Genomic DNA, 20,811 nt, shown 5'->3' with positions numbered 1-20,811 from the left:
AAAAAAAAAAAGAAAAAAAGAAAAGAAAGAAATGACATTTAAATATAAAGGTTAGGCTTATTATAGATGTGACTTTCCTTAATGAAAATACACAGATTATAGAAAGGAACAGAATAGCCATATACTGCTGTCTTTAATCAGTACCAATTGACTCAATGGGCTCAACAATTGAGAAGCCTAATTTTGCTTTGTGAGAGGAAAAAAAAAAGGATTAAGAGAGCTATTTGTTCAAATGCAAAACCTGAAATACTGAGGGGACTACGGATACTGAAATAATAAAGCACACATGCAATAGAAAAAGTCATTTCCTATTCAAGTACTTATCTGGCAAAAGCTTAAAATAGTGGTAGTCCATATGAGGAAGAGCCAGCTTATAATTAAAATGAACAGAAATTCATGTTTCCCTCACCATGAGGCTTACTATGATTTTTGTCTTTTACAGCAATACTTAGAAATTAAGGGGGTGATTCTATTATATTTATAAACGTGCCCCATGAGAATGAGTCCATGACTAAAATCTTCCAAGAAAAAGCAAAAAGATCAGCAACATTTGTAGATGAAGAGAAAGGCACGTGCTAAATATTAGAGCTACAAAAATATTTTATGCAAGGAAATCGTTCAATACTGTAGGTACAAAGAATAACTTTGTGCAAGGACATCCATGCAAAAATACAGCTACATGAACCAATAATCTAGCTGGGCAGGTTCTTAATTAGCTGTTACCTTAATAGCTTATATCCAACCGCCTGTATGGAGCCCTGAACTTAACGGATCCAGACAACTCCTGTCTTTTTTCTACTGGAAAAACTGAGATAGTTAAATTTATTCTCTTGGTATAAATAAAAATTACAGAAAACAGTTCCAGGTACCCCTTTTCAGTCACAGCAAAGAATGTTCATTTTCAAAACTAAAAACTATAAAAACGAAGTTACTACAGTAAGGTAAATTAATGTATAATTAAGCATGCTACATTCTAGGAAAGTTTTATACATAACATGCTTACCTAGTTTAATGTCTCCATCCAATGTGAAAAGAATATTGCCAGCTTTTAGATCTCTGTGGATGATCTTATTTTCATGCAAGTAGTTCAGTGCTTCCAGTGTCTGCCTGCACACCACTTTGATCTGCGGCTCTGTTAATGGCCTTTCAAGCTCTGAAAGAGAAGGAGGCAGAAATAAACACACAATTTTTGCATTTTTATGTTATTTGTTTATAGCAACCACCATATATGTCAAAAAAAATAAATCAATCTGACAGATTCTGAACACCACATTGCTCTGTTTGGGTTAACAGCAACATTCCTAATTATTCCAGTGAAACAAAAATTTCATCTCTTCATCAACCCCTCCTCATGATGAACTCTGTACACCTGCCTATCTGAAGTGAGAAAAAACCACAGAGTACAGAGATTGGGTACCTTTTCTGTAATACACATAAATGTTAAACAGATCCCTTACTGGTATTAGCATGCACTAATTGGAGGAGTAAGCACAGAGAACTTCACTAAGATTGATGTACAATAAAAAGTTGTCACAAAGTAAATTGGAGGATGACTGGAGAAGGGGAAGAACGGGATCCTGAAAAAGGATCAGCATAGATCATGTTAAAACAAAAGGAGAGCTCCATAAGGATATGAAAGCAGCTCATCACATTCACTTCAAGGATCGAGACATTAAAGTGGGTTTTGAGAAATAAGCAAACAATTTAAAAATGAGAGAAAATTCATCTAACCACAGAATTCATCGTATCCGCAGATACTGTAGTAAATACACTTTTAAGGACCCCAACATTCAACACATGTACCACACCTATTACATATACATTTGTATTTCAAAACAGTCTGTCAACAATCTGTGCTTAAAATATTTTAATATTATCATTTTAAAGATGTTATGAAATTAAATATTTGAAACAACTTATTTACCCAACATTACTGCATCTACTGCTCCACCTGCACAAAATTCGATCAGGATCTGTATATAAACAAAAGAATACATCAATTACAAATTAAGTAGTTCTGCTGAGCTGAAGCGTTGATTAAGGGAGCATTGCTGGGAGACTACAGCTTCAGACTATTTGACCTTGAAAATTTTTGCACTAATCTCTACAAGATATTGATACTATTAACAAGCTAACAGTAGGGCTGCGAAGCTGAAGTAAATTATTTGAAAAACGCTTGGAGATCCTCAGTGTGTTAATCCAAAGATAAAATTCCACAATAAAAAGTATTAAGGTCAGCTTGAATCCCAGTAGTAACGTGATTTACATAATCTCTGCAAACTCATTTCTCAGTTATTGTGCTGCACTTTTATATATAATCTCCGATTGAATGGTCCAAGTAAAAGAGCTACGTGATTTTTCAGCAGATGTTATCCCCATGTTAATTTGCTTCAGGTGAGATGAAAATCCGGACAAATAATCATTAAAATGATGGAAAATGAATCATTTCAATTTTCCTCCATTTTCATTGTTCTCTGTAACACATCAATGCTTTTATCCCAGAATCTAACAATGCCACAGCAACTCAATCTTCAGTTCTAAGCTCATGTGTGAAACAGAAATCAACTGCACTGTCACTGCTTGGGGGCACAAACTCTGCTGACATGTAGAACAGAAAGAACAAAGGAGAAAAAGGGCAGACAGAGTGAATGAGGAGAGCAGGGACGTGAGAAGAGGTCATCCAAGAGCGCCACCCCAATCTTCATTGGGTGTTTTTCTTCCTTAATTTGAACTCTGAACATTAAACTGTAGTTTTCAGTCTGACAGCCAAAAAGTATTTTGGTCAGAAATCTAACGAACCCCTGAGAAGTCTTTTTTAGAATCAGAGCATAACTGCTCAGAGAGTAAGAAACTTCAAATTATAGCTTGCACAACAACACTCTTTTACCCTCATGTGATGTCTTACTTGAAATTACTGTTGTAATTAAACTACTACTAATATATGTATTATGTAATGTAGCTCTCTGAATCCTTCAAGCCATTCTCTCACTTGATGCTTCTGAATACCTACTGCAAAGTAACTAAAGCATAGGAAATGCTATATGAAAAATTCTTCTCTGTACAATATTTGAAGTTTCATCTGAAAATCTGACAAAGGTCCCTTTGGTACAGAAATGGTGTTTCTAAAGCTGGAATGCAAAACCATATTCTTCATGTTCGAATCTCTTTCATTTTCTCTTTTCCCCCTCCATTAAGTTCCATTTATGTACCACATCAGAGTGGTGAGCAAACCACTCTGAGCCTTCTCTCTCTCTCTCTCTCTCTCTCTCTCTCTCTCTCTCTCTCTCTCACTTTCACAGCTCTTTATCTTCTCTGTGATTACAGATGTATCATTTCATTTTACAGCTGTTCATTTCCCTTCTAACTTTAATCTGCTAACAAGCCTATTTTAACTCAGTTTCCCATTCTGCTTCTATGCACAGTTGCACTCATGCTCACACTCTGCATTGAAATTTATTCATAATTCCAAATTACTCTATTTCATTATTCCACTGTATTATACAGTGTCATTCTACTCCACATTTGGGTTACACAAACTCTCCACAAAGTTAATCAGAATTATCAGGAAACATGGTATTACAATTCAATTGTTTCCATGCATAAATGAAAAGCACAATTAAAAGAAAATTTCCGTGGAGTCTTACATTTCTTTCAGGGTATATTTTTGGATTACAAACTCCTTTTAAGGAGACATGTATTCTTAGTATAATCCCCAAAGCACTTAAAATATTGCATTGAACCATTCAGAAGAAAAAAATTATTTTCATAGCTCAAGTGAATCCGTGCATAGGACATAGCAGAAAACTGAGGTGCAGTCACACGTACACCCACTGCACTTCCATCTGCAAATATCAGTCAAATAATAACTGTTGAAGTCCTGGTGAACTCTCCTTGCTGGAAGCACCAACAAAACCACTTGTATGTATCTAAAATACTTACTTCCCAATCTGACCTTTTCAGCCTATTATTTATTTCACAGCTGCAAATTCTGAGTCTCAATCTGAACGGTGCAAATGTAATTAACATTTGAATCCTGCTGTAACAAATCAGCACCATGAACTCTCCCCATACACCAAAACGAGCTGCTCATTTCCGAGTTCTAGATTCAATCTGCTAACTCAGAGTAGGTCATTTCTGCAGTGACAGTTTCCTAAAAGTCATACTTACAATTTATGAATTAGTTTTGAAACAGTACAGTTATCTCAATAGAGACAGCCAGAAGAAATGTGATTGATGAGTAGTATTTCAAGAAAATCAGGAACATACATAATGTCAATGTTCTTTTGAAACAAATGCAAGTATTTATAGAAGAAAAATACATACCCACAGATTGTTTTCATAGTAGAAGGCATCTAGGAGCTTAACAATGTTAGGATGATCACAGGATGCCAAAATATCAATCTCTACCATATAATCTTCAAGTTCTTCTTCTGATTTTGTATCAATCACCTTTGCAGCAGCCAGCACTTTTGTTTCTTTGTTCTGAGCCTGTTAAAAAAAGTCACAACAAATATTTAGATATGGATTTCAGCAGACAGTTGTCACTAGTAAAAAAAAAAAAAAAACAACAAAACTCATCCCTCTTGATAAATCTGTGCTGTGTTTCTATCTTTAGTTTGCCTTTTCCACAAATGAGAATAGCTTTACTATGAAGACTAGATAAACGCCAGCAGAAAAATTTCTCTCAAGGTTGACAGAGACATGGCAATACTCGGTCCCAGCTGCATTCTTGAAGCCACAAAGCAGTCAGTAGCTGAGGGCCATTGCTATTTGTATGCCTTGGATGAAGTTCTGCGTTACTCCTCAAATAACCATTTACCAACAGTTGGCAAGGAGTATCAGGCAGCTCCACCCTCCCCTTCTGACACTGCCCACATTGTGGCAGCACAGCTGTCTGTAAAGCCACACAAAAACCATCTTCTACCAGAACACAGGAGGTTATGCTCTTCTCAAGCCAGGGCTGTGTTCAAGCTCCTGTATTAAAATGATCCGAGCAGTAATCAGTTTGTTGGGACAACTCACTGTGATTGCTTCACAATAAGCACCATGTAGATGTGTATTACACAAGCACAAGGTTATACACACTTAATGATCCTCTTGCAATCCTTCTTTGAAGGAATAACTTGGAATTCCTCAAGCTTTAAAGAAGATTGGCACACTTCTACAGCAGTGAAGAGTTCTCTCAACAGAACAAAACAGAAGATCTAAACCAGATGTTTATGAAAGTTTTCATAGAACAGCCATAGCAGCAAAAACAAGTGCAAGATGAATCCACTAGGACTACTCTTAAACTCCTCAGAACTTTTCCTACACACAGTCTACTAATATGAAGGGGAAAAACAAGTCTGCTTAATACTATGAGAAATTATGTGGTTTGGTTACATGTTTTATAGCAGGAATGAAAGACCAACCTTTCATCTCAGAACTCCATTACAAATGAAACCCAGAAGCTTTACAGACGTCTCACATCACAACAGTTAGACCCGGTGGGTTCATGTGCCCAGAAAGCAAGTTGTGAAAGCGCCTTCTAAAACAATAAAATCTCAATTATATACTTATTTTTTGGAATTAAGTATGGCTATGCACTCTCTGCAGCACTGTGTAATTTATGAGGATACTTCACAGAAACATGAGAAGACCATAACATTCATTTTCACACAGATTTGCACATGAACTGTAACATAATGGTATTTTTAAAATGGAAGGACATTCCCACTTCTACACTAAGAGATACTGCTGCTTCCAGATTCAGTTTCACCTCTGATGGAAAGGAAGAAGCACCAATACATTATGATACACACTTCCACTCTAAGGGGCTGCCTGCATTTCTAGCACATGCTGCTTTTTTTTCTCAGATTTATGCACTACTTTGATTTCCCCCAGATCCTTTTGCTTGAAGTCGACAGAAATCTGCTTTGAATGAAATTTCTATTTCCTCCTTGTAGCTCTATTAAAACACCTCATTAAAAAACAGAAGTGATGATAGAGACTGGAGGATTATCTTTATGAGCATCTCAATTATAAACAAAACCAATGTATGCTCTCAGTCTGACTTCCAGTAGTAGCAGAAGTAATTGTATGCCTAGATCCAGACCTTTTTTTTTTCCTATTCAAAAGAAATAAGCTTTAAAATCAGCATATTTCCACCAAATATCTGTGGGCAGACAAAACATTTCAAGTGTACATCAAGTTACACCTGAAAATAAAGAACATCTTAATGTTTTTGTGATTTTAAAGTTTCGTTTTGAGTAAGATGTTATCAGTTTCCATCATACAATGCACACACCGCTCTGCAGTAAGCATCAGTTTATGTGAATGGCTGTAAGAAGTCTGTAAGAAATATTGTGCATTAGGACTGAGAAATAAACCCAAACCTGCGTAAGTGAGCAGTATTAACTGTTCAAACATCTCTAAAAAACATGGAAAGGTGCTCTCTCAATGAAAGATTTTCCTCTAAAACTCATTAGGCAAACAAGAGAAAGCCTCTATTCTAGCGGCCTTGTTTAGCATTGCATTTCCTGGGATAACAGCCCACGAGACAAAGAGGAACAAAGAGCACTCAGAGTCTTGTGGGGGCACGTTGGTTTCTTCTAGGCTTTGGCTGAAGCTTTTCTTCTGTCACATAACAGTCCCCAAAGGTCAGAGAAGGAGCAAAACTGTTAGTGGAGCTGCAACCTTGATTTGCATTTACTTGATTTGCATTTGGGCACATTCACATTTTAAATCAAATAATCATTAATGCTTCTCAGAGGTTGTGCACACTCAAAATAAGTTCCTTTGACTTCACTTCCATAACAGTGGATTTAAGCTTCAGTCCTATGCTGAGACATCTGAACTGCTGTCTTTTATGATTATGGTTCGGTCCTGCCTCATGTGGAAACAGGGAAGGAAGGGAGACAGAGAGACTGTCTGTCTTTGCACTAAGAAAATTTTCTCTCAAATGATATATAGAGATGGTTGAAAGCTGAACTGGAATAACAGTCCTTCAAAATCTGACTAACACATCCTGACAATGACAATATTGACTGTTACGTATGGCAATATATAAATATTGTAATCCTTCCATCCAAACCTCTATTTGGATTAAATATTTAATGCTATTTGCAGCAAATGTTAGCTTACAGAGAGACAGTATGCACAGGGGAATAGCAAACTGTATGTGACACCATTACAATGCAAGGGGCAGCCTTGCTGGCAGAGAACACAAAAATCTCTTTCTTCTCCGAACTCTGTTTTGAGAAAGACAGACAGTGGGGTTGCACAAAATAAATACTACTTTGTAAATCAGAACTTGCAAATCGCTTCTCTGAACCTACATCCCTTGCTCTAAAATGGAAATGACATCTACTGTACAATAATACTGGAAGCAGTTGGAAACATATCAGTACCACAAAAAGGAACAACCACTTCACGTGAACTGGGATCCATGAGTGCATGAAACTGGTGACCCCTCCTTCCTCCTCCTGGATTTGTGTACAACGTCACATATCCAAACAAGTTCCAGATCCAGAAGCTTTGTGAAGAGACTGATAACAGAACATTAAGAGACAGGTTTACTGCCCGGGCACCCAGCCAAGCAGTTGCATATTCCCAGCCACAGACAACAGGGAGAGCAGAGCCCCTGTTGCACACTAACAGGATTACAGCTCAGAGATAACCATCTTTCATCTTCGTGTGACCCCCAGGAAGTTTTGGCCCTGGTTGTGAGGACCTGTTTCAGTTTCCTACCACCAGCAAATGCTGCCTACCCAACAGTGCAGCTTCCTGCCCATGATGCAACACGTAGGCACCTCAGCATTAAACCACTGTTGACAGCTGAGAGAAGTATGTCCTTTACCTGCTGCCCAGTCACCTGGAGTCACTGCTGAGAGGAGAGATAAAACATTTGTCACTTTTCTTCCCTAAGCCTGATCTCCTCTGAGATGTTACATAACCACATGAAATGTGTTGCAAGCAGCGAGACCAACCAGATGAGAAGTTCTTCCTCTCTGACTCATTCTTTGCAACAAAACTACAGTCACTCTCACAGCACCTCAGACTTGCCAGGAAGTGGAAAACACACATCCCTATCCAGCAAAAAGTGGTTTCAGTGTGAAATGCTGCACTTCTGCATAATATCCAGCTCCCTGTGTGTGTCCTGATGGTGTCTGATCTGAGCAATCAGAACTGAAAACCATCCCTGTGAGACAAAGCAGAAGCTGATTGTTACAGCTGGCAGAAGGCAGCAGATCTCAGTCTTCCCTGACCACACCAATCAAGGAGAAACAGCTGCCATGATTGCGGATTATAACAGTCTGATCAAAGAAATGTGTATGCAGCAGCTGGGCCTACTGGAGAAACTACACTGGGCTCTTTTGTATGAGTTCCCTGCATCTTAGCTAATAATGCTCTGTGCTTTTTGAAATTAAAAACCTGCGTGACTAACCAGCATTAATTGTTCAATATCTTTTAAACATGAAAGAGCATTCTTGGTTAACAAAAGTAGATTTTTCTCTAAAATGCATTTATCAAATAAAAGGAAGGCTTCATTCTAAAAGCAGATTTTGAGATACACAATTAAAAGCATCAATTCAAATTTAATAGCAAACCCAGCCAGCTCTGCAGTATTAAACCACTGTTTTTATAATAAATCAGAAGTTACACCAAAGAAGGAGATAGCAGCTTCTGAAAATGAAGGAAGATGAGACAACTAATGCAAAGAAGCGACATCATTTTGCATCTGTTTTCACTGAACACCATTTGAGTATCTCACACAAAGAAATAAAATGAAAATCCAAGGTTCACAGTTTCAACAGACACATTTGCACCGAGGAATTCAAGGGCAGCCAAGCACAGCTGTACCTGCTCCAACACACTGAGGCAATGCTTACAGAGCTGCTGAGCAGCTAACGAAGGGCAGCACCTACCAAGGAAGGTGATGGCCAGTGAGAGAAGAAATGACACTGCCTGCACAGCATGCTGTAGCTACCTACTGTACCATTTCTTCCTTGGGTAAGTAGATGCTTAATGTCAGGGGAAACGTACTGCAATAGCAGCATAGAAGTGGCCCTTCCTCCAGCAGTACTGCTAACAGTGCCATGCCCAGTGCAGACTTATGGCACTGTGGGGTGGTGCTGCTTTTGTGGCTATACTGTTTTCGGAGCTGTTTCCATGACAACTTTATTATTTTAACATTATCCTTGTACTTCATACTTATTGTGGTTCTTCTGCTTCCCCCACTGTTGGTTTCTGAGGATTCCAGAAGTTATTTTTGTGCGTGGTATGAGATATAATTTTTATGTTTAACCTCATGATTTTCCCTGTGTATTTTCATTAACTCTGTGGCATTTCACATAAGAGCTAAGCAGAGTTTGCATCCAGGTCCATATATCATTTCCCTGAAAGCGGAAGGAATATTTCTAAGCATATCTGTGAGACAACCAGGGCTGAATTGAGGTGCAAAATAGCTGAAATGGTTCTTTACAGACAGCTTCACAGTGGCAATGATATCTGATTATAGAAGCACTCCTTTTATTTAATCACACCCATTTAAGAAAACAAAACAGAAAAAAATTTCCTAAACATTGTCAAGACAAGTCCAATAGATAGCATGCTACTTTTAATATACTTTTCTTTTTGACCCCTTCTATTGCTGCATGACAGCTCACAGGAATCCAGCTGGTAATACTGGGAAAACATTTGGAACTAAAATATTAAGTGGTGTCAGAGGCACAAATGCAAAGGACTGCTATTTTTCTTTAATTCAGTTACAATAACCATACAAACCATTTCCAAATGCAGCATTCAAATACACAATGCTGCATTACAATCAACTCCAGTAATAGAGAAGGGGGAGGTGTGACAAACCAAGAGCTATCCCTGCAGCTCTGAGCTCTGCCAGGGCCTTCCTCCTGCAGAGCCCACCAGTAGTTGCCAGCAGAGGTTTTCCTGCTGCTTAGCCAGCAGCAGCTTCCCAGAAAGCACAGCCCCACATATCCTCACCTTGGGCTACAGACATCCTTGCATTGGGAAAAGCATAACATTTAAGTGATTCATTCACAAGTTTATTTGAGTCACTGTAGCTTAAAATTAAATCTTTAGCAATAAGTGTACCTTTATTACAGATGACAAATTAATAAAGGTTCCAATAGTGTTGTTAAATAATTTTTAATCAAACCACAATTGTTAGCTGTTCATTAGAACTGCCTTTAAGACATTAGCCAGAAAGTCAGAGCTGAAGCTGTCTTCAACTGTGGTTGTTTGCTGGCCTTTCCCCAGACAAATCCCACGCTACCAGGCTGATGGGTGACATCTGTCATTCACTCTCAATGATTTTATGATTTGTTTGAACACAAGCCTTCAGAAATCTGACTCCTTTACCTGGGAGCCCCCACCTTACATTCTTGCTTCTGGCCTCAGCCCGAGCACAGGCTGCAGCTCGCTGGAGATTGGGTTACTTTCCACAAGAATTATGGCTCCGAGAGACATTGTTACTTTCCCAGGGAGACATCTGGAGCTCTAAGTGGTAACTCTGTAGCTGTCTGCCAACAAATGCACCCTGGCTTCACATGGCACTGTCGCTCTGTTTACTAGTGCTTCGCTACACGCTGTACACTTGCTGAGGTACACGTATTAACCCAGAATTCATTAATTTAAATACAGCAGCTAGGTCAGGCCTCAGCTCCTCCTTACCCTCTTGCTTTGGGTTGGGTTACAGATGGAAATGGGGATCTCCTCTGCCCAGACCGGAGGTGGCATGATGAGAAACTTCTTCCAACCCAGTGCAGCCATTTATGTCCCAAAGCAGAAAAATGTATCTGACTTCAGCATAGAAAATGGGTTCTTTTCTAGTAGGAAGGAACCAGTCAACAAAATCACAAATAAAGAACAAATGACAATTTCTTTGGACTTTAAGAACACTTCAACAAAGGCCTTCAGATAGGTTACTAGGGAAACTACAGTCACAGAAGCAAAATGTGGTACAGTCATTAAGTTAAAAACATTTGCTGTCAAAGTAAAGAATACGATTGAATGCTCTATATTTCAGATTGCAGAAAGAAAACATTTGAGGCTCTGTACTGAAACAGATTATGTATTTGTTGGAGAAGATGATAGAATATAACAGAATTACTGAACTGCAATTAATATTTACAGTTCAGGAATAGGGGCAGTTTGGGAAAAGGCACTTTATAGTTTGATACTGCAGTGTCAGCCATATTCTGGAGTGCAGTGAGCACAGCTGAACTGCCACAGGTGAGATGAAGCACCATCACCTCCTCTCCCTCTGTCTTCCTAAAGTGAACAATACTTAATACTTAAGTGTACTTCATATATGAAGAAAAAAATACAGGCTATAGAAGCAGTTGAAGAGCTCACGTGTACAAAAAGTCACTTGATGACCACAGCAAGAAATGAAACATGGCTGCATCAATACAACTAGTATTGGCAATTGCAAAGAGCTGTTGCAGAACAACTCTCAAACCATATATTCAGCTGCTCCCTGCATGTTTGGGTTTGTAGCAATGAAGTTTCCCCCATTCTGAAGGGAAAAGGAAATCAAATAGCTTCTGATAGCTGTCATTAAAAAAAAAGCTGTAAGTCATCAGCCTTGTTCAAGTAAAATTGTTAGAGACAAATCCACAATTCTCTTTGGGTATTAATGTGTGTTATAAAGAACAGGAAATTTGGAATTCTAGCCAGTTATTGCTACTTGTGTTCATATCTTTAAAATAAATTAAGAGAAACCAACTGCAAAGACAAAACAACAAAAGAATTACTGAAATAGCATCATTCAGCTTTGTAATAGGAACAGGTTATCTTCAGATTTTGTTTAACTACAAAATGCAGCATGATAATGTGTGCTATTCAGACCTTCCATAACCTGTGATCTGCCACTAGTTCTCTTGCGAGTCTTCTACATCAGTGATCCTCAAACTACATTCCACCTCCTGAAAGCAGCAGGAAACATTCTGACAATCAGTGCAGGAATCCTCTCTCATGCAGATTTAGTGCTGTTCCAGCTGTAGCTCTCTGTGCTCCAAGTGTCATATCTCAAGAGATTAGGAAAAGCCATCCAAACAAATATTTGGTACTCCCTGCAAATTGGCTATTTGAATGCTACAAAAGCAGCATATTGGCTTCTGCAGGTAAACTTGATCCATACTCAGCGCAGTAGTGAAGCACATTGCTTCTGATGTTCCAGCTTTTGAGCCAACACCTCCACTGTCCTGTCCTCTTCCCCTTGCATTAGTGCTGTCCCTTGTCTGGCCACCCTGTGAGTAGGTTCAGGGAGCCAAGCCAGAAGACAGGAATGGCCTCCATGTAAAATCAGCTTTGGGATGGGCTTAGTCCCTCGACACAGACCATCACAGTGTCAGCGAGCACTGAACTGCCCCAGATAAGAGGTGAGAAGAGGAACGCAGTGCCAGAACTGCCTGTGGTGAGCTGTGCTACTGTACACTGTTATGGAAAGTAGTCACAGTGGAGAACCAGAAATTTCAGAAGTCACTTCTGTGCTTATGATACAGCTATTGAAAAGCATCTTTGATTAAGTGTTTTATTGGCTGTTACGCTTGTTACTGCAGTTCCATACAGTTTTAATGCCTGTCAGAGATTCAAAAGAACCTTAAGAGAGTAGAATATGACAGTTTAAAAAGTTTTCATGTCATCAGCTATTCAACATCCATTCCTAAGTACCAGGATCCCTCAAGTGCTTCAAGTTATGCTCTCTGATTTTCTCCTGATCCACTGCAGCACCTTGAATTATTTAACATCTCTATTGTTTGACCTGTATTAACACTCACAGAAATAAGCTCTATTCACAGCACAATACAGATTAAGAATAAACTCAATTTTCTTTATATTGTGCTGGTCCAAAGGTTAAAGGGCCCATTCAGGGCAACAAAACCTAAGAATTAACACCACTGTCAAAGATCAAAAACTCATGTCACTGAAACAGAGGAGCTGCCATGCCTGTGCACCAGCTCATTTTAATACTTTACTTCTAAATACCAGGTCTTGTTATTAATTTTCAGGGTTTTTTTGGTTCTGTTTTTATTTTAAGCCTAATGTGCTAAATGAACAACTCCTAGTGCCATTAAGCTGAGCAGTACATCTAAATTTGCTATCAAAGACTGACTTAAAGCTCTTGCTACAGCAAAGGAGGCATTTTCAGGTAACCCAGCTCTCCTTATACATACGAAACATTTGGCAGCGTTCTTGTTGAGTCTTCAGACTTCCCACTCAAAAGAAGTGAAAAATAGCAGACCGCTTCCTTCTAAGCTCCGTGCATTTTCACTAGTGGTAAAAGCTATTTGGAAGGGCTGCACAAACAAAACCCATTTTGGACTGAACCCTGAGAGTAGCCATTCATCTGTGTTCCTGCAATAATGCATTTGCTTTAGGATCTGACCACATTTCCCAGAGATGATCTGAGGCCCAGTATTTGCATGACCCCTGAGCGCCCAGCACTGACAGCAGCACACTGCACCTGAGTGCTGAACTGCAAGAACTCTGGTATCTAGGAAGTCAGCAACTAAGATAAAGAGAGAAGGAAGAGAAAATAATAATGGAAACTCCTGAAGGATCAAGTAGTTGGTCTCAGAATACACACTAAAAAGTTTGGGCCTCTTCAGCTCGCACAAAAAAAGCTACAGGTGGGACAGGAACACGACCAAGCTTTACAAAATGAAAAAGGCAGTATATGAACTGAAGATGAGAATTTAATACAACATGTTAATTCTTACTGAAGAGGTTTTACCTCTTCATTATTACAAAGTATCAACTCTCTGCTAAAGTACTGCTTTGAAGATGACTTTTCACTTGCATTTCTGTACAGTGAAATCTAGACAATTGCTGGAGGAAAGCCTTGGATTTGCAACAGAAATCATCTGTGTTCAGAGGACCACTGCCTACAAGAGAAAGGATAAATTCCCTCAGTCTTCTGAATCATGGTTATGACCAACTATTTCTAGGGACAAGGCCAAGGCTTGGCTTCTTAAAGTCCTCCTTAAACGAGTAAATGCCATGTATAAAATGGGGTTCAATTAATATATCAAAAAAGTGAAGGGACAAGTCTCCTGTAATGCATTACCAAGACAGATGGATTCAGGAATGATTCTGGCACAGGCAATTCACTACTGCTGTCACACCCAGTGAAACCATCCTGATGCACAGCTTCAGTTGTAGGGTAATGGTTCCCCCAAACCATAACAGAGTGCACAGTTCCAATTCTGGCCTCAGTTCACCCCCCCATTTAAATTACTGCACTGAGACAACTCCAGAACATAATCTTTATAAAGAATAGAGCCTTCCCTTTATTTTGCCTGGTCTCCAGCAGTTGCACATACGAAGATTTTGTAAAACAACAAGAATAACAACTCAGGACACCCTACTGAAGGGAAAAGTCACTGAGTTATCTGTACTAAGCAGAGATTTAGCAAATTCTAGATGCTAATCAAGAAATCAATTTACCTATTATGACACAATTCTACTTTTTCACTTTCTTGCCCATAGAAAGTCAGTAAAAGAGACTTGTAATGGAATGCTTCAGGTAGAAATGCTTCTTTAAAGCTTTTAATGCTTCTTTGGCTTGGCTCCAGCACAGAGCCGTTCTTGAGCAATTTATTTCTCTAGGCTGTGGGTAATTAAAGCAAACAAAAAGTGGCTCAGAAATACAAACATAGGGATATAAAGGGGAAAAAGCTTGTGTCTTTCTCCTGACCATTCACGCTCAGCTGTTTTCCATTACCCTCTCCATACAAAAATATGCAATCCCACAGAATATTGCAATGCAGTCTTCATCCAGAAGAGTGAAATTGAAGGAGTATTGTGACTCATACTACAGTTTGAATTTATGGACATTTAAAAGTGCTGTAAAAAAAAAAAACTGCCCTCCTAAAACCAAACACAATAGTTTACCCAAGCATTAAACAGAATTAAAAAGTGTACTGCATATTCAACAGAAAATTCAAAGTGTCACTGAAAAAGTCACCTTTGCTGTAAAGCCCTGGGCTGCTGCTGAAGTATTGATACCACAGAGGAGCAGCTGAAGGCAGCCAGCCAGATTTTATTCAGCATTACCTATAGTCAACTTTTCGTGCCTGTCAGTATTCAAACGTACTCTCCAAGAGCTGGATCTGCATCTATAAAGAGACACTTTTCCATTTCTGAGTGGAAAAAAAAAAAGTGTGTTTCCATATAAGAGATCTGAAATGTATTTGGCAGTTAAAAATTTATTTTAAGCATTGCAAGCTGTAATCACATTATAAAGCCATTAAAAGTTAATTAGACAGAGGCAGATAGAAATCCCCACTTTTATGGTGGTTTGGAGACAAATGCTAAAATCTTCTTCATCCTTTCTTCCCTGGTTAATCCAGCCAGGTTTGTGGTCTAACTGCAGATTTCATGGCTTTTCCATCGCTAAGCATTGAGAACTAAAACAATCTGGCCAGTATCAAATGTAAAGACAACACAAGCCTTGGAAGTGAGTAATTTGGCAGTTACTGTGAAGTAAAACTATAGACAGAAGAGGTGAAACTATGGCTTTGGCAACTGAATTTATAATCTGAATATAATTAAAGGTTATTGGGGGAGCACAAAGAAGCAAAGACCAAAAAAATTTCACAAATTACATTTCAGTCACTGAGGTCTCAATGCATTCAAGATCACAAACCAGAGGATTTAATTACATGCTGCCTCTTCTACAGCAACACAGCTGTCATTAAAGAAGAGTGATGTCTATAATCTTACCAGATTCTCTAAACATGGGTCACAATCTATGAAACACATAAGGACCACTCACAGCTGCATTCAATAGTGACAGTAATTAGGATAAACTGGTAAACAGCTCCAAAGCTGTTACCCATCATGCAGAAGAGCAAAGCAAATGTTGTACTGGTAGCACGCATGTGGCTCAGATGTATGATGAGCATCTACATACAGCAAAGCAAGATTTTGTACCCAGATCTGGGAGTCATTAAATCATACATACAGCCTGTAAGTACGCTCATAATTCACACTCAGTGGGTACCATCCTGCAACTTGAATACTAATTGGATGGTAAAAGCTCCTCTGCTTCCCTTCAGACCACACTAAAAGATGGAATGGTAAGACAACCTGAGACCTTACAACACACAGCTTTCACATCAAAGACTCGTGTTTGTTCTGGTTCCTTCAGTTTATCCTAAAACAGAAATGCTGGTACAGAGCACAAAAAGACTTCAACCCAGAAACCAAAGGCCTGGTGAAAAATAAATCCACTGATGATTTTGTGCATTTAGAAATTGCTGCATTTCTGCATTGCTACTCAGACAACTTGCTGGAACAGCCCTTCTCCAGACTCACAATTTTGGAGAATTGTGGGGGCAGAAGAGCAGAAAAACAGAAGTTCCTTCTGCTTCCTATCATTTCTTGCATGTACTGGGGGGAACTGCCACAGCCAAGTCAGAAATCAACAAACTGCAAGAGAAAACTTTTGAAAGAACCAATTTTGACACCTCACAAATCTTCTCATCTTCTACAGTTTGGCTGTATACAAGGAGCATTTCTCACTATTTCAAGATTTCAGACTGACATGTACAAATATTACTTCTTCTAGGATGCTTTTAAATCATTTAAATTTGTGGGATTTTTTGTTTGTTTGTCTCTCAACAATAATAAACCCAAACTAGGAAATGTGGCACAATCCCAAATACCAACTCAGTACATTATTCCTTAAGCACTTCTTATGGGGTGAAGCAAATTCAGAAATTCAGGGTGAGCACTAGAAGAAAGTCATGAGTTTCTCCTGCTCTGCAGCACTGGCACTCATGGTGCTCGCAGGGCTGCACCACTGCAGGACATTTCCCTGCCCAAGACTGAGCTGAGAAGGTTAAACCAATTTGTTCTAAGAACAGGTAAACAAACAGAATCACAGGTTTTTCACAAAACTTAGATGTGAAGACATGAAAAATTCTTCCCCAAGGTTAAAGAAGAAGCTTCCTCCTGCGATCTATTTGAAAACATGAGGTGATCACCTTTAGCTTAAGCCTGAAATCCAAAGACAGTCTTATGGCCAGGCAATAAAACAAGCACACAAATAGCCAGCTAAGAAATACAAAGTATCAGATGACATGGAAAATGTATCAACTTCCATAAACATAGTTGAAATTATAAAAAAAATAAGGATTTCCTATTTAGTTGGAATTTTATACAGTTTATAGAACTGTGTTCACGCCTTGGAAAAGATGAGTGCATTGCTAAGCAGTGACCATGAGAGATTTACATTGCTCCTCCACAAACCTGCCTGCAGCTTTAACTGCAACAGGCAGACGACACATTACTCATAAGTTCAGTATTGAGACGCCGGTTCCAAGCCAAGTTACTAGAAGATGTCCAAAAAGTGAGGCACTTCACGTGGGATGCTTCTTTCTTACTTCTTCGGAATATTTACATGCAGATATCCACTCCAAACAAGAACATGGCCCGGCTTACAGCTCACAGATAACTCTTACACTCCCCATTTCCTCAGAAAGCTCAGTGATAGCGACAGTGCATTCACAGAGACCTGCAAAGCTTTTCCACAGTGCACTTCCCAGCATTTAGCTGATAGTTTTGCCTTTTCTTTATCTGCTATCTCCAACAGGCTCATAGTGCAATCACATGAAAGTGCAGATAAGGCAGTGGAGCAGCAGGCACAGCACGCAGAGCGCAGGGAAGGAAGGTTACCTCTGAGCAGTGCTGCAGCCACTCACCTGCTGTGGACAGCCCCGTATCTGTTTCCCATCTACACCACACACAGCAGTCCCAAACCACCCAGGTTGAGATCAGGCTGTGACTGATCTCAGCTAACTTTAAGTAAAGCTTCAGCTCTGTTTTACGTGGACTAAATATTTAAAAATCGAATTCTATCATCATACGCATTACTCTCTTGAGGGTACAGCAGCTCTCTTCCTTTCTCTCCTCTATCTACTAATGCCTCTATGGAGAAACAAAGCAATGTGGCATTTAAGGGAACATTATTAATTCAGATCTCTGGAGGACAACTGAACTATTTTACTGCTCCAGTTAATCAGGGGTCAACGCACAGTGCCAGTCATGAATGAAAATAGATTGGAACAAAGGTATAGCAAACAACTTTAATCAAGATGGGTGGAAGTTCACAGCTGATTCATTCTTGTGTATAAGAACTTAATGTAGGACATTTCCACCTGCTTACTATTTCCACTTTTAGCCTTACTGCAGTCACACATAAAGCCTCAGGCTCCTGAACCAATATTAACTCTAAACATGCAGAATTTCAGACAAACTCAAGCAATGCCCTTCCATGTGGAATTGCATCTTTAGCACGAGAATGCTCCTGAGTTCCAAGAGCTCTAACATTCTAAGCAATCACCTTCCAGTGATTGCTGGAAGACGAAGAAAAGCAAAATGCTTCATCTCACATATCAGGTAAGCACTAAAATCTGCTTATGAAGTCATACGTGTTAGAAATGTCCACCCGACTAAACAGCACAATACATTGCTATCCTAGAGATAACTTCAAGCAGCAATATACAACTACAGACATGTTTATCTAAATTACTGCTGCAAGGTCACTGAGATTAGAAAATATAACTTCTCTTGCTCTGCCCTCATTTTGTTTTCAGGCCAGACAAATTTTGATATTTTTGAATATTATAAATTAAGTTATGATGTAGACAAGAAGTACTTGTAAGCAGCCAGCACTCATCAGCTCATTTTTTAAGCATTAAAAGGAGTTAAGGCTGCTTAAAGGAGGCAGCCAAATTGGTCCAGATTTATTAAATCAGTGTTCAAAAAACTGTATGTTTCTGGGTGCTACAGAAGACAGTAAGGTAAAAGCAAACTCCCACAGAAGTCATATGGTTCAATTAAAGCAAGATTATTTTAAATGCAGAAACAAAAGCTTAACTTAAATGAACCTACCTCATTAGTTTATTTCATTAAAAAAAAAAACAGAATTTTCAAAACTTCTCTTTCATTAGCCAGAGCTGCGTTTGTATACCTGGTTTTGCAGGTACAGTATATAGAATACTTAAGGTAGCTGTAATTTTCAGAAGGTAACTCATTTGGTCACACTGTTCATCCTGATTACAGCTACCAGCTTCCAAACATTTCAGCTGCAGCCTAAAGAGGAAGCAGAGACAGCTCTTAACCAAGCGCTGGCTAACAGCTGAGAGCTGGAGGATCTGCCTTGATAACTTCAGATGAAATACCTGGCTTCCCAAATTCCTAGAAGAATCCAGCACACACGATGCTCCCAGCACCCAACATTCAGGATAATAAACGTGAGACTAAATGGGCAGAATATTCCAACTCAAAACAATGAGCATTAATGCAATTCAAAATCAGCAACTAAGTAAGAAGAGCCCTGTCATAAAAATGAATGCCCATAGAAGTGTGTACAAATACCATGCATTTTCCCTATAAACATATAGGTACTTTGTATCTTATATTGTGTACTGTCATATATTCTGCTTCTGCGTGTTCCCCCAGAAGACCTGAAATCAGTATATTTGTACAGATGGTACCCATAATTATCATAACGACAGCCAAAAGACCACAGATTTCCTGGAGGAGTATCTTCAGAGAAGGGCTCAGAGCTCACACCAACTAAACACAACTGATGTCTCTCTGCAATGCAAGTGCTCTTACACTGGGGTGTACAGCACTCATAGCACCAAAAAAAACCTGCTGCCAGATTTCACTGAAATACAGTCCAAGCATTTTATTTTTCTTGGAGTGTTAGCTCATGAAGATATCTCCACTTTAATTAGTTATGTGTGACTGTACAATAAAGATCCTCAGCCAGGAGCTTCAGCAAGCTGCAGAGCACGCTGGGCATTTTGAAGGGCTGTTCTTGCACCACCAGAACATGAACTTCTGTCCTGTGAGAGAGCAGCTTCAAACTGATGAGACTTCACGTGGCTACTTGGAACGACTACAGTTCAACAGTTACTTACACTGATTTACCTTAAAGCAATCTTTGCTACACACACTGAACTGGCATTTGATACATATAGGCCAATATAAAGCACAGTAATGTAACATGGTATAATAACGTAACTCATTTCCACAGCAAGCTGATTACCATTAATTTGAACATTAGAAGCCTAAACCTGCCCTTCCCTCCCCAAACTTTATCAAATAAGATTGTCTAATCTTTAAAATAAAATGAAGTGTTTGATAGATATGCAACTCCCAATACAAACTGAAATCTCTGCTTCTCCAGTGGCTTTCAGAACCCCAAAACTCCAGCCAAGACTTCTAAATAATTCACAACCTGCACTTAAAAAAAGACAAAGAAGTCCATAATAAGTAACCTCAACATTCTCCTTATAAGGGCCATCACCTCATAATGAAAAACTGTAAGTGTGCAGAAAATGAAGGATGAAAAATACCTTATTATTCATTAACCGAGACCACAAAAGAAAATAGTCTGAAAAGCTCTGAAGATGCTGAGAAGGGCCAGATGCTGCGTGCTGCACTGCAGTGAGCCTCTGCCACTGGCAGCCTGCAGTGAGGTGGCCCCTCCAATCGCAAGAGGGGCATGCAATGAGAGTTGAAAGGCTTTGGTCTAAGTAACAGTACTTCTAAACATCATTCAGAAGTTGATGAACACAAATGCCTGAGCTGCAAGATCTAGGCAAGCCTCAGAAAATGCGAACAGCTTCAGAAGAAATAAGCTCTTTTTTAATAGCTAAATTAGAAGGTCAGCACAATTCTCCTACTTGATTGGGAAGAAGGAAACAAATCACAAGCCTTCAGTGCCCTTTAAGGCTTGTGCATGCAACCCCAGTCTCACAAGGCACAGCGTGTCTAATGTCAACAATA

General features: G+C 39.2%; 1 protein-coding gene across 2 annotated transcripts in view; it reads right to left on the bottom strand.

Annotated features, from left to right (window-relative positions):
• SLK (STE20 like kinase) overlaps positions 1-20,811 on the bottom strand; it is a 47,000-nt gene that overhangs the window by 22,852 nt on the left and 3,337 nt on the right. For both annotated transcript variants that reach the window (XM_090145457.1, XM_031597515.2), the window contains exons 2-4: positions 4,324-4,488; positions 1,925-1,973; positions 1,004-1,153 (exon numbers count right to left, since the gene is read on the bottom strand). In XM_090145457.1, coding sequence (XP_090001583.1) covers positions 1,004-1,153; positions 1,925-1,973; positions 4,324-4,488 — 364 coding nt within the window. The remainder of the gene's footprint in view (positions 1-1,003; positions 1,154-1,924; positions 1,974-4,323; positions 4,489-20,811) is intronic.

This window comes from Phasianus colchicus, chromosome 8 (assembly GCF_987193195.1).
Source record: "Phasianus colchicus chromosome 8, bPhaCol1.hap1.1, whole genome shotgun sequence".
Classification (NCBI taxonomy): Eukaryota; Metazoa; Chordata; class Aves; order Galliformes; family Phasianidae; genus Phasianus; species Phasianus colchicus.
Note: the sequence above shows the minus strand (reverse complement) of the source record. Positions and strands in the feature narration are given on the sequence as shown.